A 25,487-nucleotide genomic window follows, 5' to 3' on the forward strand; every position below is an offset into this window, starting at 1 on the left:
ACACAACATGAAGCATGTCTTTAAATGCTAATATAGTTAGATTTTTTTTCAAAACTCTTTTCCATGTCTACAAAAAGCATAACTGTACATGATAGCTGTTTTATACAAAAACATCTGTAAAGATATCATGTACAGATGTTCACAATGTTTGTTTATCCTACTTTATCTATATATAGATATAAATATAAGATTTGAGTGCATGTTGTTCTGACTCTGAGTAATCCTACAGTAATAACTTTTCGGCGTCATTCTTATTTTCTTGTTCACAAATGGCACAGATTTTGGTCGCTGTCATCAAGATGAGAAACAGCAGTAACTTTAAAAATGGAAACAATCACAAATTCCTCTCTGTGACCACGGCTATGCTCCCGAAGTGATGAAGAGATTATAGAAAATGAAACATGTCTTTAAGGTCTGTTGTATAATGCATGTGTATTGCTTTACATCCAAGGTAACTTTGGAATGTCGTAATTTTTAAGAGGAGTTTGGTGTGGCATTCCTCGTATGCACAGATTGTCACGTAGATGTCTATCTGCTTATAAAGGATTTTTGACTTACCTATGACACTTCTAAGATGTTTGAGCCTCGTCAGCACGTCCTTCTTTGGGTCCAACACTTTTTGTGTTGATTTTTTAACGTCCCCATGAGGCTTTTTGGAAAACATTCCAGAGGCAGGAGACACAAGACTGCGATGGTAGACAGCAAGGAGGAGCTAGCTGTGTAGCCGCTTACACAGCCCCAGCTAACGTTAATCTTCAAACTGTTACGGACGCCGATACTCTTGGAGCATTTATTAACGTTACGAATTAGGGGTCCTCCGCAACGGGGCGGGGTGTATGAACCAATATATAATTTTTTTGGAGAGCACGCATTCTGTTTAAACTAAGACAAAAAATATGCGAGACGCAGCGGGGTAAAGCATCCATCCACTGCACCTCCCTACCACAACAACCTGAAGGCTCGACTAGCTGCACGGCTAGCTCCGCCGTTCACTTAGAAAACATCATGGCGGGGAGGGGAAAACAAATTAATCGATAGCAGAGACATTCAACGTCAAAGTAGTTTTACAATATCAAAAATGTGCTATCAGTTTTAAATATACAGTGTACGCGTGGTATTACGAGGTATATAGCTATACCTTTGACATTTAAGGTGTTCACACTTTTACTTATGTTAGACTTTTGAACGCTTCTCGACAGTTCCACTCGAACTCTCCGCCTCAAAGTGAAGCGAGGAATTCTGGGTAGCGCAGTTCGCAGTTGTTACTAAAGGGTAATGTTGTGAATATCAGAGACAAAGAAAACTACAGTTCCCTGCGCGCGTAAGACCGCCTATCTGTTGTTTTTAGCTTAGCCGAGACACGAGTAGAATAGTTACCGAAGGAAGGAAACACGATTAAGCTCATCGTCTTCTAGATTGGTTTGGTTTAATTGTTTCAACAAACACCGAACATACTAGTCTTGTGAGTTGTATTTTTAATTTTGCACGAATTTCCTTTTTCTGTCATAAAAAGCGTTTGTTTACTGCTGCTACTGATTTGCTAACGCGCTAACACAATGTTGACCGATAAGTTAATGTTTTTATTTTATATATATTTATTGATTAGAAGATTTACTAGATTCCACAGTTCGCTTTGCGTGAGTTAGTGTGACTTAAAACTATATTTTGTGATCCATTCTACCTACGTAATGATCCATTGTTTTCCTGAGTTGATTTAAGAGCGTTTATTGAGATCAAAGACAAAGATGTGATTAAAACGATGAAAAGGTGTATAAATCACCGTTTACTATGAATAGAATTTGGAAGAATACCTCACCTTTGCAAGTGGATGAAAAATCCATGTTGAAACGATTCAATGTACGACCCTAAAATCATCTTTCAGTTATCACATAGTAATACACAAAGTGAATGAAACAAAAATGATGTATTCACCAACTAGTAAGGTGTAATTATTTGTAGTTTCTTTGATCTATCAAGTATTATTTCTTTTTTTGCTGATGCTCATATGACAGGAACGCATCAGAGAGCAATATTTACATCCACAAAGTATTTATCATATCACTTATGTGTCAAGTGTAAAATGACAATTGCATAACATCACTTAACACAACTCTAATGCATGCAATGCAGTTATGTTCAGGCAGAGGAAAACACATGTGCTATAACCATGCATTGTGATGCATTATGCACTCTGAAAAGCTCCTGATGTAAAAGCAGGCTCAACAAGAGAAAGCACTCGCAGAGCTCAACCCACTGCAGGATGTCCATCAACATTCCTTGAGCCCCAATCTACAAAATGTCATAATAACCTCCTTGGCAGAGCTCAGAAAGACGCTTAGTGAGGCCAAGGCTTTTCAAATTTTTCTTCGTCAAAAGAGGCTAACAGTGTCTTTTTCTCTAACACTGCCAGTCTCAAGTTAATACGACATCATGCCAGTGCACCGTGATCGGGAGAAGAAGGAGAGTACAGCAGAAGAGATGGAGGTAGAAGATCACGATCAGGAGGCGACCAGTACAGAGGAGGAGGACTCTGACACCTCCTCTGTCTCCGAGGATGGAGACAGCTCAGGTGAGGAAAAAAATGAGAGGAACCTTGCTATTACAGTCATATTGTTATATTAGTTGGAGTCAATGACTAAAAGGTTCGTGAGAAAGCAATGATCATATTTTTAATAATCGTACACAGAATGTAAAAATCATTAGCTAAGTCAGGTTTCACCTGTCAGCTCATAATTTCATAATACCTTACCTATTTCACGTTGTTCCAGAAATGGACGAGGAGGACTGTGAGCGGAGGAGAATGGAGTGTCTGGATGAAATGTCCAACCTGGAGAAACAGTTCACTGATCTCAAAGACCAGTAAGATTGACAGTGGAATACAAAAAAAGAAAAAATTACAAATAATAATAAATGAGTCGTTCAAATACTTATATCTGTGTCTGTGCGCAGGCTGTATCGTGAGCGTCTCAGTCAAGTGAATAGTAAGTTAACAGAAGTGGAGGCCGGCCGCGCAGCAGAATATCTGGATCCTCTGGCTGTGCTGCTCGAGAACATGCAGGTTCGCACCAAAGTGGCAGGTAAATTCAACCCACACACACACACACAAACTTGTTTTTATATCTTAGTGAGGACACATCATAGGCATAATGCATTGCCTAACCAATAACAATAGCCAGTTCTTAACCCTGAAAAGGTCATTCAAAGTTGTGCGGCCCAGACACAGTCCCCAAAAAGATAGGTTTGTAAGTTTTTTGGACCTCACAAATACATGCACACACACAGGTTTGCACAGCTATTATTCTTAGGACTCCGCATTGACTTCTCCATGAGGACTACTGGTCCTGACAAGGGTCAGTGTTTATGCCAGAAGGCCAGAAAGGTCCTAAAGAGGTGACAAATACAAGAAAAGGCATGCAAACGTATTAAATCAAACACACTATTGTCTCTCTCTCTCCCTCCCTTTTTCTGTCAGGTATCTACAGAGAATTATGTTTGGAGTCAGTAAAGAACAAGTATCAGTGTGAGATCCAGGCAGCATGCCAGCACTGGGAGGTTGGAAACGCACACACACACACACACACACACATACAGTATATATCTCACTTTAGTTAATGCATTACCTGGTACCTTACCCTAAACATCGCAACTAAATGCATAAACATCAAGAAGAAAATGAACACCTCAAGTATCTGTGACTTTAAAATAAAACATATATATGTAATCTTACCATTTGTACAACCATGTCCTCTTAATGCAGGGAAAGGGTCCTGACTGGCATCCAGCCCACACCACACCTGTCAAAGAAAGACACACATACTTTATCTCATCTGCAATCAATCCATACTGTGTACATCCATCCATACAGCCCATAATTAATAAATGAATCAAGTTAATTTACAATTTTCAACTTTACAGTCCACTTACTCACAATTAATGAATGTATTTCAATGTATATTCGTATCCAACTGTTGTTTTACACATTGTGTGTGCAGAGTGAGAAGCTGCTGCTGTTAGACACGGTGCAGAGTGAACTGGAGGAGAAAATCAGGAGACTGGAGGAGGACAGACAAAGCATAGACATCACATCGGGTAATTCGCACTGAACACAGTCATTACATCGTGCGGCGTCGTGACTCATTTTAATTTTGCGGTACTTAAAAGCCACCCTATGTTCAATACTCATACTTTTTTTTCCTCAGAGCTGTGGAACGATGAGTTGTCCGGGAGGAAGAAGAGGAGGGACGCTTTAAGTCCAGACAAGAAGAGGAGAAGACCTTCTGTGGTTTCTGATATCCTTTTACTGTTAACACCTCTATTACTGATCACACAAAAAACAACATGTTCAAATGAATTCCTGCTCCCTATTGAACTTTCTTTAACCTTGTCCACGCCCATATATTGTGTATATGCTCCCTGACCTGGACATCCTGGAGGACTGGACAGCCATAAGAAAGGTGCGTGTCCATGTGTGTATATTAAAGTGATCATTTAAACATCTTAAAAATACATGTTCCACTGTATCTTGCCATTAGACAGCTTTATATTGACTGAAAACCAGTATTTGTAAACTGCTTCCTCTTTCGCACCAAAGTCCTTGAAGAAAATGTGTGTTTTCGCATAGTTAAAGACACAGGAACTGATGGTCGTCTCTGAAGCAACAGTGAATATCCAAGGTGTGTCTTTTGTCCGTGCTGGTATCATCAACTCATCAACGGTATGTCCATGTTGTTTTCCAGGCAGTGGCTACACTGGGGCCCCACAGAGGGAAAGCCGACTCCGACAGCTCCGCGTTCCCGTTCCGACCGGATAGAAACAGACCCATACTCAACTGCTGAGACACACACACACACATTCCGAGATACACACGCACAATCACACATTAGGAAAGAAATGAAAATGCACAGATATTTGTCAGAATCCTCCCAGAATCCGCAACACTGCTCGGTGAGTTTGGGAGCTGCGAGACAAGGACTCACTGGTTTGAATCTCCCTTAAATGACAGAGAGTGGTTTTTCAGTGAATGAAGGGTTTTGATTCCAAAATATTTCACCACATACAGATGAGATTTTAAAAGATTTGTTTTCAAGCTCTAAAATGAAAGGACTTACCGTACGTGCCATATCTGTGGAGGGTTGCGTAGTGAATGCACACAATTACACACACTTACTACCCATGTGTGCCCTGTTGGACATGGTTGGATAACAAATTTAACATCACACATACACGTGGCTATTATGACTTGGGCCTACCAATATCAAGGTTCCGTTTAGTTATTTAAATTAAGCAGAAGGTTAATTCTCCTAATGGTTTACACATGTTTTTAGCCGTGAACCATGTTTACACGTCTACGAGAACATTTCATACAGAGTATTTTTTTACAGTTCTTGAGCAGATCAACCCAACTGGACAGTTCAGGGGTTGGTTTTAGACCCTGAACCTAACCCTGGCGAAAACCAGGAGACACAAAAAAAAACAGATTTTTAGCAAAAAAATAAATCTACGTTTTAGTTTAAGTCTACGATGTTCTCGGCTTTATCCCACTGTTAGACACACTTTTCCAACTACTCAATCCCACACCAAAATTAAAGGTCTTTTATCACTGTGTGCAATTGCAGGAAGTAAGGTTTTTAATCTCAGGCGTAGCAGATTATCGACAAAGTTTCCATCGACATCTAAGGAAATGCTGGTTCATACATGAACCTAGTCCATTGTGCCCTATAGGTACAATTTGTGTACCTATATGGTTTTTTTAAAGTGTCAGTTTATGTATTGTTTGAGACTGTTGAGTAATTAATATTTTTGAACAGTTAGGTGATTCTATGTCGGTTTGTACAGTTTAAAGAGCACACAGCAGTGCCTCCGTTCGACGTGTCGTTCAGTCACATTTCACTATAATGTTATTCGGGTGTTTCAGCTTTAACTCCCCCCTTTACCAAGCTCCAGCCAATAATTTGACACCATCACCTGTGTTGGTAATACACTTGGTAGAATATACGGCAAAATAATGCGTTTCACTTGAATTTAGGGCAGAACCAGCGACAACATCCATTGAATTCAAAAAATATTCTCACTGAACAGTTTCATAAAGATTGTCTATATATATATATATATATATATATATATATATATATACATAATTCTTCCAATAGGTTTAAATGTTTCTGAAGAGTTGGGGTAAAATATAGGGTCAAATACTATGGTATTACTTATTACTCATAGATATTTACGTCGTATTATTCCAGTGTCATTCTGCTCATCACATCTACCTCTACACATTCTCTCCGTTACACACTTGTTAACATACATGTTTAGGGGCTCCTCCTTCATGACCGTGTTTGTTTTTATTTCACTTTTTATGGCTTGAGATTTGTTCGAGTTGACCGTAGACTGTAAAGAAGTGTAACCAAACGAACCACGTTCTTCCACTCATACCCTTCCACTGGATCCTTGCAAATACAACCTGGCTTCTTTATTACAGCATGACGAACAAACTGCCATATTTCTTTTAAATCAATTTAGTTTTTTAAGTGGCAAGGATGTGACTTTTTTGACAATTTATGTTATGTATTTGGATAGGTTTGTCTTTTTTTGTTCATGAAGTTGATGGGTTTTTACAAATAAACATTGTATATTTGCTTCGTGGTGTCTGATTATAATATTTTAACTCAGTGGAGATTATATTATTGTGTACAAATTTTATCACCAGAACAAAAGGAGCCTCTTTCAGTGCTCTAGTTCTTTGCCAGTTATTACCAATACTTGCATAAAACGAAAAGGAACCAGATTTACACAGCTCCAGTATATTATGAGAAGAGCGATCGAAATTTAACAGAAATGTGGAGATCTCGACAATTCTACAATCTTTATTCATAATCACTTTTTACAAAATTCACATGATGATTATCTTCCTCTTTTCCTCTTTCCAATCAGTCCATCCCATTCACCCATCAGCGACTGTTAACATGTGTCACATTTTGCTTTGTACGTCACTGTAACAAGAAAGTCAAAAGTACACTGCTGCTCTAAATCCTGCGGAAAGGTCGGCAAAATTCGCTTACACACTAATTATATTTGACCTGTGGGGAAAATTGAAGAGATCAACACAGTTTAGTAAAAAAAAAAAAAATTAAATAGGGACCCAGTGTAATCTGATTTAAGTGTAGCTGAATCCAGGTCAACAACACTAATGCTAAAGGGATACATTTTTAATATTATGGCGACAATTTCAATAGTATTGATACAGTAACAACAGCAAAAAAAGGTATTAGGCCCTCAAAGAGGCAATTCCTCCCTGATAGCTAAAGATCGTTTAGTTTCCTCTATCTGTGCCACTGGGACGAAATGTCTGATTCCATACATAAAACTCTTCGTTTTTCTGCCACATGCATCGCTCCATCATGCATGCATTTCAACCTAAGCAACAATAAAAAACCATTCTGGCATTGTTTAGCTCAAAAGAGACTATTTCTGGTTCACGTAGCAACATTTTCACACACACACACAGACCCACACACACACACGACTGGGGGAAAGCCTTGTTGCCGTCACCATGACTCCACAACAGCACTAGCTTACAGGGAAAGGGGCAGAAAGAAACCGAAACAAAGGGGGAGGGCAGTTACCGGGCGAGGATGCAGACAGACTCCACAAATCAGGCTTGTAAAGACTCCAGTTTCCAGTCTGTCAACATTATTTAATAAATATGTTAAATATGAGCGGAAAACTGCCACCTGCCTACTAGCCATCTACCACCAGAACATCTAATGCTTTAATCAGAAATGTACCATCTCAAAGCTGGAGTAGAAACCTGGTCAGGATCAAATGGCATCTTCAGGCGAGGGTCTGTGCTCATCGGGCAACTGGCTCTGTGGTGGGGAAGGGATAGACTGCTGATGAGGAGGAAGAGGAGCCATGGAGGGAGGTGGAAAGCTACCGGGTGGTGGGGGGCGCATAGGGCCAGCATAGTGAGGATGAGGAGCTGGAGGAAGGCCACCAGGAGGGAAACGAGGAGGCAACATCATCCCAGGAGGTGGAGGCGCCCATCCTGGAGGAAAATCACAACAACAAGTCAAGTTAATAATCTAATCTAAATCCATCCGTTTTCTACCACTTTATGGGAGGGTCACACATATGGTCAATTTAGAGTGACCAATTTACCTAATCCCCATGTATGTTTTTGGACAGTGGGATGAAGACAGAGAACCCAGAGAAAACCCAAGCACACACAGGGAGAACATGCAAACTCCAGGCCCCTGTTCCAACCGGGGCTAGAATCAGGGTCTTCTTGCTGCAAAGGCAAGATTGCTAACCACTACACCAACCATGTGGCCCAATCTGATCTACAGATACAGTAAAATTATACATGCCGCAACAGCTTACTAGGCATCATGGGAGGAACCCCCGGTCCCCTGGAAGGGTAGAAATCAGGAGGTGGGGGCCCATACGGAGATCTACCAGGGAAGGGACCATCCATGGGGCCCAGTGGGGGTCCAGGTGGGGGCAGGGGCCCCATCCTCAGATCTGCTTCAGGAGGCGTTCTTCTCTCACCAGGACCTGACTGCTCAAACAGATCCAGAAAAAAAGATATATGTTACAGAAACTCAGTTCACACATTGGAATAAAGACATTTGTGTCTCTTACCTCTCTGTGTTCCTGATCACCAGGTCCAAAGCTGTTTTCTCTGTATCCATCTGTATTGACAAATACATTTAGTAGTTTAGAACTCAGGTGTGATTCATGATACACATGTGCAAATTTTCACAATTTCAGTGCACAATCTTGCAAACACAGGGCTGCTGTAAAGAATCCGGGGACTCGCCTGCCATGTCAGCAGGGTGAGGAGGTCCAGCAGGGAAACCCCTAAGATGGGGAGGGGGTGGGCCAGGTGGGAGGGAACCAGGAGGGAGGGACCCAGGTGGAGGCAGTCTTCTGTACATTGGGGCTCCAGGTTCAGGAAACATGTAGCCTAAGAAAGAGAAACAATAAGGAGTATGGGAGTAAGTGTGAGTGTATGAGGTTTAATGTATAGGTACTTACTTAACAACTTTATCTCAGAGCTTCACAGAGATCAGAAGTTGCCAATGTCAAAACTCAAAATGCATTAAAACTACATGCGCTATAAACATGCGTTTAGCATTCACGTGCACATGACTTCAGCTGCAACTTTCAACAAAATTTATTTCACTGGTGCTTCCCCAGGACCAGGACCGAATACTGTGCATGCTGGCTCATTGTCATAGCAACAAAGCCATAATCTGTGCGATTAGCTACATCGTCCTTGAAAGGATTTTCAAAACGGTGTGCAGACACGATGCCACAACGCTGAACGTGATCATCACAATGCAAAGAGTGCACTGACACACTTATAAACCAATGGATAGTTTATGACAGAAACAGAAATCCAGCGGTGTCTCATTCAAGTAACTCTCCTGAAAGTAAAAATGTATATAAATACAGTAAACATAAATATTAAATGCACTGAAGGCTGAGTCACACTTTGAAATCACTAAATTTACATTTTCAATCTCAACTCAGTGCTGACATTGTTAGCATAATGCAGGTTGTCAGGCTCTGTGGCCATTTGTATACTAGGGCTGGGTGATACAGACAAAAAAAAAGTATATCCCGGTATATTTTGGCTGAAAAATAGTAAACTTTATATATCTCAGTATTTAAATGGTGTTGCGTTTAGTCAGTTTAATTTAAAAACCAGACCTATGTGTGTACAGACACGCACATACCTGGAGGTCCGAGGAGACCAGGATGTCCTGGTGGGGGACCCCTGCGATCTCTCTCCCATGAAGGAGAGTTTGAGCCACTGTCTGAATGAGGACCTCCACTCCGCTCCATCTCTCCTTGACCACCAGGGGGATCTATGGGACCACGGCCCGCTGTGGATGAAAGAAACCCGAGGGAGAAGAACAGTTCGAGGGAAAGATGGAGGAAGGAGAAGATTTGAATCAGCGTGAAAGTGAAAGAGTGCGGGCAGAAGAAGAAAAAGAGAAAGAGCACGATTAAATGCATATCATTGTTATTTACTTTTCCATGTGCATTCCAAGTAGCATGCCAGCATTAAGACACCATGCTATGACACGTTTCAGCACCTTCAGTTCATGCAGCAGCCAGGTGATGATCTCCAATAATTTTATATATAGATTAGATTAGTGTAGATTGTGCTTTTGCATACCTCTAGGAGACAATCGAGCAGGAGGTCCTTCCATTAGTGTAGGAGGAGACAGAAAAGGTCTGGTTTCAGAAGCCGGTTGACCGAGAGGAGAAGGACCGTACGGGGACCTTTCACCTACAGACAAAGGGGAGTTGTCTTAATGCCAAGCTTAGAAAAATCAGTGACTCATTTTGTGCATGCTTGTGTATTCACCTCTGAAAGGCATTGGTCTCGCAAGAGTGTCCAACGCGTATGGATCTTTGTCAAGGGTGTCTAATTTGAACTGCGTGTCTGTCAGCCTAAAAACAAACACGACATCGTAAGTTAAGACACAGTATAACATTTTTAGGACTTGAAGACTGCAAAGTAAGATATAAAACATGTTATACAGCATACAGATACACTTACTTCTGTCTTAGGAGAGCATTCTCTCTCCTGATGTCTGATAGTTCTCTTTCTGCTGCTCGTGCTGCAAGCTACAATATCAAGACAACTTCAGTAAGTACATTGTACACAGCAGTGATAATGGATTTAAAAATGTCAAAAAATGGATCCACTGGTACAACATTAAATCCTCTGTGTGCTGCAGTGAAAAACATGTTTGATACCAAGGTTGACTGATATTATCATATATTGTTTCTTCTATGTTGGAGTTTTACAAACCCAGTTATTGTGAGCCTTCTTCTCGTGTGCCGATATTTGGGTCTGGTAGGACTGTTTGGTTTTGTCCAGCTCTTCCTCCATCTCTCCAGCTCGTTGTCTGCAGAAACACAGCGAAGTGAGACAGTACCACACACAAACATACTATTAACATGTTCGCGGCAGACGCAGCTACCTGTAGTTGTTGAGTTCTTCCATTGCCAATGCAATGTTTTTATCAGCTTTATTTAATTTCTCTTCTTTCTGCAGGCGCTCCTTCTCCTCCACTGTCAGCAGTCTGCAAACACATGTTAATCAATGAATTACTTTTTCAAATTTTTAATTTCTAGTGCTATAGCTAAATCTATTCTGTTTACAGTATGTGCTTTTATCAGTGGATCTGTACCTGTGCAGCTTGAGCTCGTTCTCCTGGTACATTTCTGTCATAATGTGGAGCTTCTGTTGTAAACGCTGGACCTGAGCACATAAGTAAAATGTGCTAATTAAAATGCAAATTATGACAGTACAATATCACAATAATGTCAGCGAGTTCACAGAGGTCAGCTATGGTCCATGTCAATGCTATCATCTTCCTCCACAACAACTCAAAATAAACCATGGAGTTTGGATAATGTAAATAGAGATCAGCGGTTACAGTTCAACAATAGTTGGTAAAGTTGATAAAGAAGAACTGATGATCATTAATGGTGAGTCTGATATTTTATTATACTCATAGTTGCTGGTGATAACTCGTAGAGTGTGTGTTCCTGGGGCTGGTAGTTGCTTCTTCATGGATATAATGGCAACTTTCATTGTTTACCATAACCATAAATAAAGGCTCCAACCACCCGTGTGCCGGATTTGGACAAAAAAAAACATAAAACGCATGGGCATTCACATTCATACACTACTGAATTCAGCTACCTGATCAGAGTAGGTCCCAGAATCTGACTGCAGAGACATTTTTTCATCCTCCATCTCCTTAATGCTCACTAAAGGGGAAAAACAAACACACAGTGTCACAGAAACAGAACTTCATGTTGTTTATACGTAGCAAATAACAATAGATAAAACCAGCCCATAGTGAATGGAGTTTAGGACTTAAGGAGTTAAGAATCCCAGAATTATATGAATGTAAATTCACTTATCTGACCTAACTGTACTCTTGCCCAGTGTTGAATATGCTTTAAAATAGTTGATTTGCAGTTTTATCAGGCAATATAATTAGTTTGTTCAAGCCAAGACCTGTGACATTTACAATTTATTATAACTGAAGATAAGTTAAAGTCATCAAATGAAGAATTATCCTAAAAATACCAAGTTCATTTTCAAACTACAGGCAGAGACAGTAGCGATCTTTATTTTTGACTGTGCCCTTTGTTCTTTTACTTATTGGTTCCATGTTGGTTTTATGTTACTACAACATGCTTATTAAGGTCTCAAATTAAGATGATTGCATTTCAGATTTATTCAGACATTCTATGACCTTGCGAAATCCATGTCACGCATTGTTCCCAGTTTTATTTTATTGCCCTACATTTAGTTTAACCCCATTCTGTATCAGAACACTTAATGCCAACCTGAGTAAAACAGAGAGTGTTAATTTGACTCACCTTGCAGGTCTTCTTTAGCTTTGATTTCATCATTCAGTTTGGCAAAAACTCTGTCCTTGTCTTCATCTACTGATTTGAGGTCTGCATTCAGCTAAACACAAGTACTGACTATTAGGTAACACTTTCAATACAGTACTAAGCTTTCTTATCAACAAGCACTAAATAATTTACACATACCTTAGCAGCATAAATGAGTGTCTGGGCTTTCTGGAAATGACTTTGTGCATCTGTTACATTCCCTCTTCCATTCTCCGCTTCTTTTCCTGGTGATGTCTCCTTTGCTGCTCCTTCCTCACTTCCCTCTTCCTCAAGATCTGAATCCAAAGCTTTCATCCTGAGCAGGCAATCTGTCAAAGACTGTAAGGCACACAAACCTTTGTTGACAAGCAAGTTTCCAACAAAATTAATCATCTCAATCAGTTCAAACAAAGTCAATATATTTATCACAGATTTAAGGACGACACGCAGTTATTAAGCACTGTGATTAAATCTAGAGCAAACCATACCATTATACGCTCATCCTTTTTGGCCACATCCTGCTGCATCCCACTGTAGGTGACCTCACATCTCCGCATCTCCTCTTCTACCTCACTCACTCTTTCTGCCCATCCCTCCACTTGCTGCCTCAGCTACAGAGAAAAAGACAGGGAGATAAAATCATGGTTCAAAGGACAAAGACAAATAGAAAGGTAACTCAGAGGTACACAATATATCAGACAAAGAAAGCATTCAATCTATTACATGACTGAATGACAAAATAATCCCACTCAATAGATTACACTGTTATATTGAGTGTGTTCAGCCTCCTACCTGAGCATTGCTATCCTGAAGCAGTCTATTCTCCTCTCCTGCTGTTTCCAGGTTCCTGTGTAGTCTGTCGCTGTTCATGCTGTACACTTTCAGAGTAGTTTGTCCCTAAAGGACAAAGACAGCTGTCATGTCACATTAAACACACAGGAACGCAGCAAAGGCAGAAAAGAAGCAGATTGAAAAGGACAGGAATTGGGAAGTACAAGACAGAAATGGTGACGGCACCTGCTCTTCCTGTGAGTGGAGGTCTTTAATTTCTTCTTCATGTGTTTTCATGCTCTCTTCAAGAACTAGTACCTGGAGAGGAAAAACGAATAAACTACTCAATCAATACCAAATTATGCAATTGATTCTCATGTAACATAAGTTAACTGATCTCAATACATGCTCCTACCCTTCTTTCTTGCTCTATCCTGTGCTCTTTCTGCTGGTCGAGTTGAACCTTCAGTTGTTCAAGATCCCTCTCTAGCTCTGTTTTAGAACGGTCCAACTCTCTGGACTTCATCTGGAACAATAACAAAACAAAACATGTTCGATAAACAGATTTTATCTTTGTCATAAGATGGTTTTAAAACTTGAATACATGTATCCTGGAGTACTATCGTACAGGTGAACACAGTTTCAGACAAAAAGTTACATTATCTTAACTGCTCTTCAATTATTGCAAATGCATTCCTTACCTCCAGATGTTCTGTCTTTTGAGTTTGGGCCAAGACGCCACTGTCTCTCAGTGACTCCTCCACTTCATCATACTAAAAAATGGCACATATTTAGGAAATGTATGAGACTAAATGTTGACATCTTCAGGTTTTGAAATTAACTGCAGTAATATGTATATCAATTTAAACAAGAAAGTAACTGTCCTCACACCTCACATGACGGAAAACAGCATCGAACACAATCACTCAGCATTGACACTAGTACCAACCTCTTGTTGACATTTGCTCAGAGATTCAAGGACTTTACATTTCTCATCAAGTAACTGTGCAACCTGTGCAGCCATCCACCGCTCTTTACCTGAAAAACATGGAGAGCAAAACTTACAATCAAATGTAATGTATGTAATGTTTCCTTAAATTATTTACGTCAAGTTGTAACAATGTGATACCAAGATGAGAGCTTACTTCGATACATTCTGCTTTTGACCTGTTGAGGGGGAAACAAATGATGAGTTTCTCCCTCTCTCAAATATATATACATATATAAACACACACGTGTATATATTATGACTAGAAATAGCTGTATACTCACAGAGCTATAACATCTACAGGTGAACAACAGCACCGTAACCAGCCCCACCAGACAGGAGACTATGACCGGTTCCCATGGAACCCCGTACAGGTCTGGACCGGGTCTAATGTCATCAGGCAGTGACGAGACAACCTGAACAAAACGAAAAGAGACATTATGCTTTACATTCAGGAACGAGGATGACGGATAAATCCTGAAGATGAGAATGGTTCAGTGCACCAGCTGTTACATGAACGAGGCAAGTGCTAATGTGCTACAAGGAAAATCAGTATGTGCCTGCCATATTTTAGCAGCCACTTTTGGAAGCAACACAAAGCAGCACAACACTTAATGTGCACTTAGTAGCGAATGACTACTTAACGATAACCAGATAACTCCGAGTAATCACATAATCAATAGAACAACAATATATAGCCTAGTACCAAAACACGCTTGACAGCCTGTTATTGGCAATTATAGAAGATGTACAATCAAAACAGGAAACTAAAAGGACATTTTAAGACGTAGCTTCAGAGCTACTGGTCAGCGATCGACTACATGACAGTTGTCTCAGCTGTGAAGGCTAGTTATGACATGCTAACGAAAGCTGCCACATAACCTACATCCTTCACTCTCTCCACGGCGATACTGTAGTAAGCCTCTGCCGTCGCCTGGAAGTCGGCCCCTGTGCTGGCCAACTGCTCACTTGTCACATGTTCCGCCATGTCCAGTTTATTTAATTCGACTCAGAGTTAAATTAATGTATTTTTATCGACATTGTGAAGAGAAAGTAACCCGTAACCCGTCACCCGGGCTAGAAGCGGTATCACATCCTGTTCACAACACCGACACTCAAGAAGAGACCATGTTCAACTGCGCATCAAAGGGGGGAACATAATATAGAATTGTTCGAAACAGTGCTAATTACGCTCTGATATATGATTATTTCTTCATAGTGTACTGCCTTCGAAGTTTGCTGTGTATTATGAATAACCTTCCAAATACATACTGTCTTCGTACACTTATGGTGTTGGGTAGATATTATTATTATTACCCCCCCCCCGTCGGCACAAATGGTTCACTCGCAACGTCACCAATTGTAAAATGCCACACTGGCAGGACGGAATGCTTTCGAAGTGACACAGAAACAGGTGTCATACATATCAGTGTTTGCAGTAGTATTTTTGACGGGCTCCAGACTTATTGCATAACTATTTACTAAATTATTACTAAAAAAATATATATCTTTCGAAAAGCTTGCTGCACGTTGGTTACCAGCTGGTGTAACTGAGCCAGTATCATAAAGGGACAGAGCATGGCTGTATTATAAGAACTGGATAGAGCACCCCCCCCCCCCCCACCCCGCCTTGAAGACAATTTTGTCATGGTGGCCACTCTGGGTACTGCAACAAACAAAAAAATACTAATTGGGCCCAAAAAGCAATTTTCCCATTGACCACAATAGTAAAAGAGACGCCTGTAAAAGTGTCCAGTGACCTCGATGGACTTATATAGTTCTGTATATTCTATATTTTAATTTATGAGTGTCATATTTGTAAAACCTAACTAAAGGCCAGAAAAAGTCCAGAAAATTTTTATTTCCCAGAGTGACGTCACAGCTGTGTACGAGCCATGGATGTATTATAGCCGATGGCACCTACTTGTGCAGTCCATATGAGGAGCTCCTTCACTGTGTGAACATGAGCGACTGATTCTGCAGCAATATGATGAGCGGCGTCCAAGATGACCCTCAGTGCACCTGGAGTCAGAGTGAGATAGACATAAAGAGGTTTAGAATTGAATTTTTTTTTTTTCTGTCAAAACAATAGTTTGATATGGCATTATTTGAATTTAAGGTGGTTAATAATGTTTGGCCTTGTCAAAATAATCCATATGTCTTGGTGAATGACGAGTGGCACACCTTCCTGTGCACAATTGGTTTGAATCTTTTATGATCCAATGCAATCTCTGAATCTCCACTGATATTAACTGTCTTTTTCTTCTTCTCTCTGATTCAGATTTCTTTTCAGCGTAGACAGTTTTGTTGGTGTTCCAAACAGTAGCCTCCTGTCAGGCTAGTTGTGAGGCGTTAAACAAGAGCCCAGAGCAGTAGCAGAAGTGTTGTTTTCTCTTAGATCACCTGATTTACGCCGATGATTTGATTTATGATGTATGATTACAATGGACATATTAATCAACAATGCCGGAAAAATCTTTTTTGATCCATCTCGATTAAGGTATACACGAGTCCGTACCTTCCAGTTGCTGTAGTGATCCTGACTGATTGTGAGGATGGCCTGCGAAGGACACTCTCTCTACCTCACATCCTTCCTCAGATTCTTGTCTTTTGTCACTTTTGGCACTTTGCCCACCATTCTCCTCGACTGCCTTCTCATCTCTTCGGATGTCGTTATTCTGGGCTACAGAAGGACCTTCTGTCTTAATTGAGTGTTCCTCCGCTGTTTGGGGAACACAGAAAGGTAACATTTAAAATGTTCTACGTGTGCCACTTGTGATCATTGAGGAAGTGCAGACAAATATACCTTGATCGTGTCCTCTGGTGTCGGATTTTCTTGCGCTGGATGTCTCTCTCACCCGTGTGATCAGCATTTCTAGTTTCTGAAGAGCAACAAGTGTACTAGTCTTTTCCTTGTCCTCTCGTGGTGCAGGAGTGGACAGAATCTCCCTGTGATAATGCAGATGTCTTTCTATGTCCGACAGTATAGATTCATCCTCCTCAGCCACTATCTCTGAACTTCCTAACGTGAAATCCAAAAACTGCAGCTTGTTTGGCGCAAAGAGCTCCACCAGAGTACTTGCCTCATCCACACTCATATAGGCAAGAAGGAATTTGTAGGAGTTGGGGAGGGTTTTTGTTTGCTCCGTTTGCTGAGATGGAGTGTGAGAATGGGACAGAGTTGACGTCTGGATGTCAGCAGAGGAAGAAAAATGCTGCATCTCCTCTGTGGACATGATGGCAGGAGAGTCCTGATCCAAATCGGCGCTGGAGTCCATTTCTGGTTCAGAGATCAGAGAGGCTTGTGGCTGAGATGTCTCGTCCAAACTTGGATCGGAATCACCCGGCGTTTGCGAGTAGAAGCCAAAGACGTTTTTGAAAAGACCAAAAGCTCCACCATTGTCAGTCTCTGCTGTTCTTGTGTTGCCATCATCGGACGGAAGTGGAGATCCAGTGGGATCTTTGGACACATGTGGAAGAGTTTGTTCAGATATCACAGCCTGGTTCTCAGAAGAGTCATTCACCTGTGAATCAAGGTTCTCATATGACCTCTTATTCTCATCTCTTCTAGTTTCACCTTCTTTTGTCTGAAGCTGTTTGGTGAGAGGACTTTGGATTTTCTCTTCATCGGTTGAACTTGATTCATCCTCAGAGGTTTTTCCATCTCTGACACTTTCTTCTTTCTTACCGTCTTTCTCCACCTCTTCATCCTCTTCTCCTCCCTTTAGTTCCTCAACCTCCCCAATTTTCTCATTTTCTATTATTTCATCCGTTTCCTTCACCTCCTTTAAACCCTCCTCTCTCCTCTCTTCCTCTAACCTTACCTCCGCCTGCTTCCCCTCTTCTTGTATTTCCTTCACTTCTTTTATCTCTATCTGCCTCTCTTCCTCTTTTGATCCTTCCACTGCCTCTGGTTTCTCCTCTTCTTTTCCCTCATTGTCTCCCCTCTCTTCTTTCTTTAACTCCTCCTCCTCCTGCTTCTCCTGCTTATCCTCTTCTTTTACCTCCTCATCTCCTCTCTCTTCTTTCTTTAACCCCTCTTCTTTTATCTCCTCATGTCCCCTCTCTCCTTTCTTTAACTCCTCCTCCTGCTTCTCCTCTTCTTTTACCTCCTCGTCTTTCTCTTCTTTCTTTAACTCCTCCTTCACCTGCTTCTCCTCTTCTTTTACCACCTCATATCCTCTCTCTTCTTTCTTTAACTCCTCCTCCACCTGCTCCTCTTCTTTCACCTCCTCATCTTTCTCTTCTTTCTTTAACTCCTCTTCCACCTGCTTCTCCTCTTCTTTTACCCCCTCATCTTTCCTTAACTCCACCTGCTTCTCCTCTTCTTTTACCTCCTCATCTTTCTCTTCTTTCTTTAACTCCTCCTTCACCTGCTTCTCCTCTTCTTTTACCACCTCATATCCTCTCTCTTCTTTCTTTAACTCCTCCTCCACCTGCTCCTCTTCTTTCACCTCCTCATCTTTCTCTTCTTTCTTTAACTCCTCTTCCACCTGCTTCTCCTCTTCTTTTACCCCCTCATCTTTCCTTAACTCCACCTGCTTCTCCTCTTCTTTTACCTCCTCATCTTTCTCTTCTTTCTTTAACTCCTCCTCCTGCTTCTCCTCTTCTTTTACCTCATCATCTCCCCTCTCTCCTTTCTTTAACTCCTCCTCCACCTGCTTCTCCTTTTCTTTTACCCCCTCATCTTTCTCTTCTTTCTTTAACTCCTCCTCCACCTGCTCCTCTTCTTTTACCTCCTCATCTTTCTCTTCTTTCTTTAACTCCTCTTCCACCTGCTTCTCCTTTTCTTTTACCTCCTCATCTCCCCTCTCTTCTTTCTTTAACTCCTCCTCCTGCTTCTCCTCTTCTTTTACCTCCTCATCTCCGCTCTCTTCTTTCTTTAACTCCACCTGCCTCTCCACTTCTTTTACCTCCTCATCTCTGCTCCCTTCTTTCTTTAACTCTTCATCCACCTGCTCCTCCTCTTCTTTTACCTCCTCATCTCCCCTCTTTTCTTTCTTTAACTCCTCCTCCTGGTTCTCCTCTTCTTTCTTTAACTCCTCCTCCACCTGCTTCTCCTCTTCTTTCCCCTCCTCATCTCCTCTTTCTTCTTTCTTTAACTCCTCCACCTGCTTCTCTTCTTTCCCCTCCTCATCTCCTCTCTCTTCTTTCTTTAACTCCTCCACCTGCTTCTCCTCTTCTTTCCCTTCCTCATCTCCTCTCTCTTCTCTCTTTAACTCCTCTTCCACCTGCCTCTCCTCTTCTTTTACCTCATCAGCTCCTCCTTTGGTCTCCTCCATTTCCCTCTGTTTTTCGTCATCCTTTATTTCCCTCAGCTCCTTCACCTCCTTCTGCTCAGTCTCATCGTTTAAAACTCTCTCTTCCTCGTTAAACTCTTCCATCTCCTTCCTCTCCACTTCTTCTAACCCCTCAACTTCTGGGGCCTTCTTCTCTTCTTTTGCCTCCTCCATCACCTCACTATCCCCTTTTAACTCATGTATTTTTTCCTCTCTTTCTTCCTCCTCAACCTGTGTCTGCTTCTCTTTTATCTCATCACTTTCTTCCTGCTTTTCTGTTTCCTTCATTTCCTGATTAAAATCCACACTTTCTACCTTTAAGTCCACACCATCCTCAAATGTATTTCCTCCGACTTCCTCTTTCATCAACTCCTTGATCTGTCCGTCATTTTCTTTCATCACCACTTCCTTCTCCATTTCCCCCTTTGTCTCTTCTTCCTCGTTTACCCCCTCAATGTCTTCTCTTTTTTCTTCTTGCTTTGCCTCCACCACCTCTTCCTGCTGCCTCTCTTCTCGTATCTCCTTCACTTCCTGCATCGTCTCCTTAAACCCTTCCGTCTCTTGTGGGTTCTCTCTCTCCTTTAAAATCTCAGCCTCCCGCTGCTTCTGTTCTTCTTTTGCCTCTTCAACCTCCTCTCCTTTCTCCACCTCCTCCTGCCGAGTCTCCTCCATTTTCTGAGGGTCGTCCTTTACATCTTCAACCTCATGTTCCTCATGTTCTTTTATCTCTATTATACCCTGCTCTACCTCCTCCTTCATTCCCTCCACCTTGTTTACCTCCTCCACCTCTTCTCTTTTCTCCTCATCCTTTAACTCCACCTCCCTCTGCTTTTCTTCTTCATGTGTCTCCTCCACGGTCCCTGTCTTTCCTTCGTCCTCCTCCTCTTTCAACTCTTTCACTTCCGTCTGTCCCACCATTTCTCCTATCACCACCATTTCCTCTTCTTTCATTTCTTCGACCTCATTTAACTCCTTCTGTTTCTTCTCCTCTTCCTCTTCTGCCACATTGGATGTCTCCTCCTGTTTTTCCTCCCCAATTACCTGTTTTTTCTCCTCTCCCTGTACCCTTTCCTCTGCCTTTTCTTCATCCGTTTCCCCATTTTGCTTTTCCTCTATCGTCTCTGTTTCTGCATTTTTCTCACCGTCGTTCAGTTTGTCAACTCCGTCCTCTGTGACTCTCTGTTCCGTTTGTGGAGACACATATTCCATCGGTGTAACGCCCTTGTCAGACGAGATAGATCCTTTCACCTCCTCTGATGCCTTTTCACTTTGAATTTCTCGACTTATCACATCAGAATGCAACAGCACAAACTCATGAGAGGCTGAGCCGCTCTCAGTAGACTCAACTTCTTGCTCACCCTCTACCTCGCCATAGCGCGTTTCCGTTGAGTTCATGTCAATCACAGCAGGCCTATCGATGTACGTTTCAGCCTCTTTAGTGCTCCCATCATCAGTTACACCATGTGTGATTTCCTCGTCCTCATCTGTCTGCTCTTTTACCTCTTCCTCAACCTCGACTGTTGTGGTGTCTGAATGCAAATTCAAAGAAAGTGACCCAGATTGTGTCAAAATATCCAGGTCAGTGTTGCTTGCAGTGACATCCTCTGACTCCCCGCGGCTGTCATTTTCTACAGATGTGGGTCCCTGATGTTCATCGTACTCTGTTTCTGCAATTCTGTCCTTGTCTGTCGAGGAATACGTTTCATCTCCAGCCTGTGACTTTTCCTCTATGTCCTGAGGAGAACTGTGTTTTTGATCAACTATGGATGCAGGATTGCTGTCATCTGAAGGCTTAATATTATCACTGCTAATGTCTTCAGCCAACGCTAAGGCTGCTTTTGTCTCAGGCTGTGACACGTACTCCTGTGTCTCTTCTCTCTGTGTTTGACTGGTCTCGACATTCTTAATCTCAATCACCTCTAAGGCCTTAAAGTCACTCTCTGCACTTTCATCATCTACACTCTCCTCTTTCCTGTATCCTAAAATGTTTCCAAACCCCAACCAAGCACTAGATGATGTTTGCTCCTCCTCGACCGTCTCCTCCGCCTCTGTTTCAGCTGCTGTCTCAGGTCGTGACTCCTCATTGGTCACACCAAATCCCAGTGTGTGTGATAACCTGTTCCCCAGCCAACCCAGAGTTGGCATGTCTTTCGTCTCTTCTTCGTGTAAATGGCTGCCCTCAAGGTCCAGAGACATCCGTCTGCTTTTGAATATTACTACATTTTCATCCTTCATTTCGCTTTTGGCATCTTGCTCAGTTTCTGCAGAACCAATTTCTGCCTCGCCTCTTAAGCCAAGCCACCCAGTCATGCTTGAAGTGAAAGAATCAGTACCATCTGCTCCACTTTTCACAGCGTCATTAGCTTTCACTTCCGCGCCAAACCCCAGCCATCCCGACATAGACGAAGTTAAAGTTTCGGCTTTTGTCTCTTGTCTCTCGTCATTGTTATCCGTCTCTTGTTCAGCCAAACTGACAGATTCTTCCTGTCTTTCAGAACCTAACCATCCGGCCACTGGATTAGTGAGCCAGGAAGAGGAGGGAGACCCACCTTGTTCATTTAGAGCCGCAGGATTGCTGTGCCCTTCCATGCGAGACCCAGCAGCAGCAGCAGCATCATCACCGCCAGGGTTTTTGGTTTCATCTCCTCCTAGTGCTGTGTCGTCAGTTTGTTGTGCCGAAACTTGGAATGATGGAGGACTTTCAGCATGCGTGTCTTCGGCGTTCGGTTGTGTGTCCTGGATTTGTATTTTCTGGTCCTCACTTTCATCACTAAAGTCAACAGGATGGCCAAGCTCATCCATACAGAAGAAATCAGATTGCTGAATAAAGACAGAACAACGTTGTTGTTAAATAATGAAGGGAATAAAACAGTATTGCAGCAACAGATTAGTGTGTACTACTCTCACATATCTTGGAGAATACATTTTAATTTAGTCTCAGTATATAACAGGGTGTGTTATGCTCACTGATTATTTAAAAAAAAATAATAATAATTACCTGTGTATTCACTACTTTCTCTGTAGATGCATAAACCTGCTCCTCTTGCACTGCATCTTTTGGGAAATAACCAAACTGTTTGTCGATCTGAAATTGAAAAAAGTGAAACAAAAGCAATGAGTGCACAATCGTAATTCACGTTTTCACTTCTATTTAAATGCAGCCAACACAATATTATGAACGCACATAAGCTGCAGTGAGAACTATTGGAATTAAAATACATAAAAATGCTGTGAGGACACTCAGCCACTGCATGTACGTTTGGAAAAAATGGCGAACAAACCCTTACAGGAAATATGCAGGCAATATGTCCACAATGATACAGTCACTCAAGACAAGGTGTTAAGTGATTTAAGAGCGTGGTTAATGCATCAGTGTTCAGGAATTACTGCCGTGTGAGGAATGCATTTTGTGGGTCATCATTTTGTCGTAATCAGTAATTAAATTTGTCTGCGAAAAGTTCACATGCTCGAGACAACTCCTCTGATCAGTGCCATGGTTAACTACCTGTATTATAATCAAGAGTAATCAATTTAAAGCTATATATTATATATATGTGACTCTTAAATATAAACAAATGCCTGAGTTCACACAATGCTGATTAAGCCAATCAGCTCAACACGACTCTTTCAGTATGACAATGTTTTGTTGACACCGAGTGATGCACGGGACATCATGACTGACGGAGGGACAAGTGAGATCGTGAGATAACAGTGCTGAAAGAGAATGGTGTTCCTTCAGATAGCTCTATGGGCTCATGTGGATTAAGTGGGGGCACTGACGACAATTATTTGACTTGAGAAGACCTGAGATTTTAAAGGACAGAACAGACATACAGTGCCTGCCCAGAGGTCGTCCCTTCTTCCAGCCAGTTTGTGGTAAACAAAGATGCTGTCTCCCCGTCTGAAGCTCAAGAAACGGCAGTCCTCGCCGCGATGATCCCTGATGGCCTGCACCCTGCTCACCAGACCTACACACACACACACACACACACACACACACACACACACACAAAAACTAGACACAGAATCACGTGAACTGGGATTATATGAGCAGCTTTAGGACTTACTTTCACATTCAGAGTCTCCACAGATCTTGTAGTCGGACAACAGTCCCACAGTTGTGTGAGGAACACACACTATGCTTGTAATCCACAGGAACCTGTAAACCTGAAAAACAGCCATTCCTGGTGTTCTAACAGGAGTGTTTCAGAAGAAAATATCCATAGTGAGGCTATATAAGTTCACCTAGTAGGGCTAAATAAGTTCAGCTCGTAGTGCTGGCAGATGGACATTGCCTCTCAACTGTTGCTGTCATGAAGACTCAATGGTAACCGACAACGCCGAGATTAGATATAAGGTCAGCATTAGGATAATCATTAACATCCAAGGACCTGATTTCAGTACGGTGATGTCATCAGTGTTGAAATGAACATTTCCTTTATCATTTTAATGTGATATGAATCAGCAAATGTGACGACCCGTAAAAAGTTTCGGTCAACTAAAAACAGAGTCTCACTATGGGACACCGAACACTGTCGAGCCAGCACCTGTGCTGATTTGAGTCTATTCCACGTATTACGGTAATGGTATGTAAGAACTGATTTCACAATAAAAGCACATTCATTCTATTAATTGGTTAGATTGTAGTTCAGGCTATTAATAAGAATTCTGCATGGAAAAAGTCAACCTTGAAAAAGAAAATAACTGAAAATATAAAGAATACATTATAAAATATATATATATATATTTTTTTTAAATCAACAATAACTGGGATATTCAGCTTAGATGCAACATGAACTTGTGTAGAAGATTCACCACCACACCAGCAGAGGGCACACTAGACTAAACTGTCACTGCAACTCAGGAGAAACTGCAGAATAATGACAAGAATGCTAAGATTTTATTCATGCGAGTATATTTTATAAAACAAGACATGTGAAAGCGAAAGAGACCCATGACCCACTAACATCCTGATTATTGTTAAGATTCATGTTCAGGATTTAAGGTGCTGAGTAAAATGAAATCCCACAGTATGACAAAAACGTCAACATACATTTTCAAATACGGCCTTGGTGCTACTCTCGAAAACAAAATTACACAATCATGCACAATATGGAACACATATGCTGGTTTTTTCTATTTAGAAAATTCTGGATGCGTTGTACAATCCAAGTTTTACACCCATATTAAAGAAAAAAACTGATTGTTGTTCTAAAACTTAACTATCTTATCAGCAAAAAACGTATAAAGAATAACAAGAAAACAAGCTATTAATGTAAAAAAATGTCTTGTTTTGCCCACCGTCAACATAATGCATGTGGTGAGAGCCCCACCTCACAGTCTTCCTGCTGTGAGTTGGTGTTAACCACCACGCTGTGCCACAGACATATGATTATAATCGCTAATGCTTATTCATTTATTACTGTGATTACATTTTGCATATTGTCAAATTGATAAGAAATCACACACACACACACACACACACACACACACACACACACACACACACGCACACACACGCACACACACGCACACACACACGCACACATGCACGCACGCACACACACACACTCACAAAAATAGCCATAAATCAATTCTTGTTAGGTCCTGCACTTTTTTAATAATGTTTAAATGTTAAAGGGTTTCTATTCTTCTTTGTATTTGTATTTTTATTTATTTATTTTTAGTTTTGGACTAAGTGATCTTCTTTACCTATAGGTTCTGATATTTGGACTTCTGAAGGTGAATGTTTCACTCTGTTAGATATTACTTGTGTTGACTCCTGTCCTTATGACTCTCATCTGTGTTTTGTCAGGTTTTCGTCTTGTGTATAGGATCTCATTTGATTTGTGCACTCGATATTTTGCTATATTTGGACTTTTGTTTCAAACTTTTGCCTTTATTTCAGTATATTTCACACATGTTATCTGGTCTCTACCTACTGTACAGACAGCTAATCAAAGGAACAACTTGAGTTTGAGCATTTCTAATGAATCCTTGAGAAGACTGCACCT

At 41.3% G+C, this 25,487-nt stretch overlaps 3 protein-coding genes across 4 annotated transcripts in view; 1 reads left to right on the forward strand and 2 right to left on the reverse strand.

Moving 5' to 3' along the window:
- Window positions 1-681, reverse strand: part of ralgapa1 (Ral GTPase activating protein catalytic subunit alpha 1) — a 59,714-nt gene extending 59,033 nt beyond the window's left edge. The window contains exon 1 of the mRNA XM_083907735.1: window positions 559-681. Coding sequence (XP_083763861.1) covers window positions 559-664 — 106 coding nt within the window. The 5' untranslated portion in view covers window positions 665-681. The remainder of the gene's footprint in view (window positions 1-558) is intronic.
- Window positions 682-1,342: 661 nt separating this feature from the next.
- Window positions 1,343-5,978, forward strand: brms1la (BRMS1 like transcriptional repressor a). The gene is made up of 9 exons (XM_083908031.1): window positions 1,343-1,462; window positions 2,411-2,569; window positions 2,769-2,859; window positions 2,950-3,077; window positions 3,473-3,552; window positions 3,993-4,089; window positions 4,200-4,282; window positions 4,398-4,454; window positions 4,737-5,978. Exons 2-9 carry the CDS (start codon window positions 2,431-2,433, stop codon window positions 4,833-4,835), a joined length of 774 nt encoding a protein of 257 aa, XP_083764157.1. The 5' UTR covers window positions 1,343-1,462; window positions 2,411-2,430; the 3' UTR covers window positions 4,836-5,978.
- Window positions 5,979-6,914: 936 nt separating this feature from the next.
- mia2 (MIA SH3 domain ER export factor 2) lies at window positions 6,915-15,247 on the reverse strand. Of its 2 annotated transcripts, XM_083907464.1 has the most exons (23): window positions 15,081-15,247; window positions 14,479-14,610; window positions 14,352-14,373; window positions 14,156-14,244; window positions 13,908-13,979; window positions 13,622-13,732; window positions 13,453-13,524; window positions 13,228-13,332; window positions 12,924-13,046; window positions 12,595-12,774; window positions 12,418-12,508; window positions 11,729-11,796; window positions 11,211-11,281; window positions 11,001-11,102; window positions 10,829-10,925; window positions 10,574-10,641; window positions 10,379-10,464; window positions 10,187-10,300; window positions 9,741-9,890; window positions 8,819-8,965; window positions 8,641-8,690; window positions 8,380-8,557; window positions 6,915-8,044 (listed from the first exon to the last, which is right to left on the reverse strand). In XM_083907464.1, the coding sequence occupies exons 1-23, from the start codon at window positions 15,180-15,182 to the stop codon at window positions 7,818-7,820; spliced, it is 2,457 nt and encodes an 818-aa protein (XP_083763590.1). In that variant the 5' UTR covers window positions 15,183-15,247; the 3' UTR covers window positions 6,915-7,817. The 2 variants fall into 2 exon arrangements, with proteins under 2 accessions (XP_083763590.1, XP_083763591.1); XM_083907465.1 differs by lacking the exon at window positions 9,741-9,890.
- Window positions 15,248-25,487: the final 10,240 nt, after the last annotated feature.

The sequence above is a fragment of the Microchirus variegatus genome (genome assembly GCF_963457635.1).
Source record: "Microchirus variegatus genome assembly, chromosome: 21".
NCBI classification, from domain to species: Eukaryota; Metazoa; Chordata; class Actinopteri; order Pleuronectiformes; family Soleidae; genus Microchirus; species Microchirus variegatus.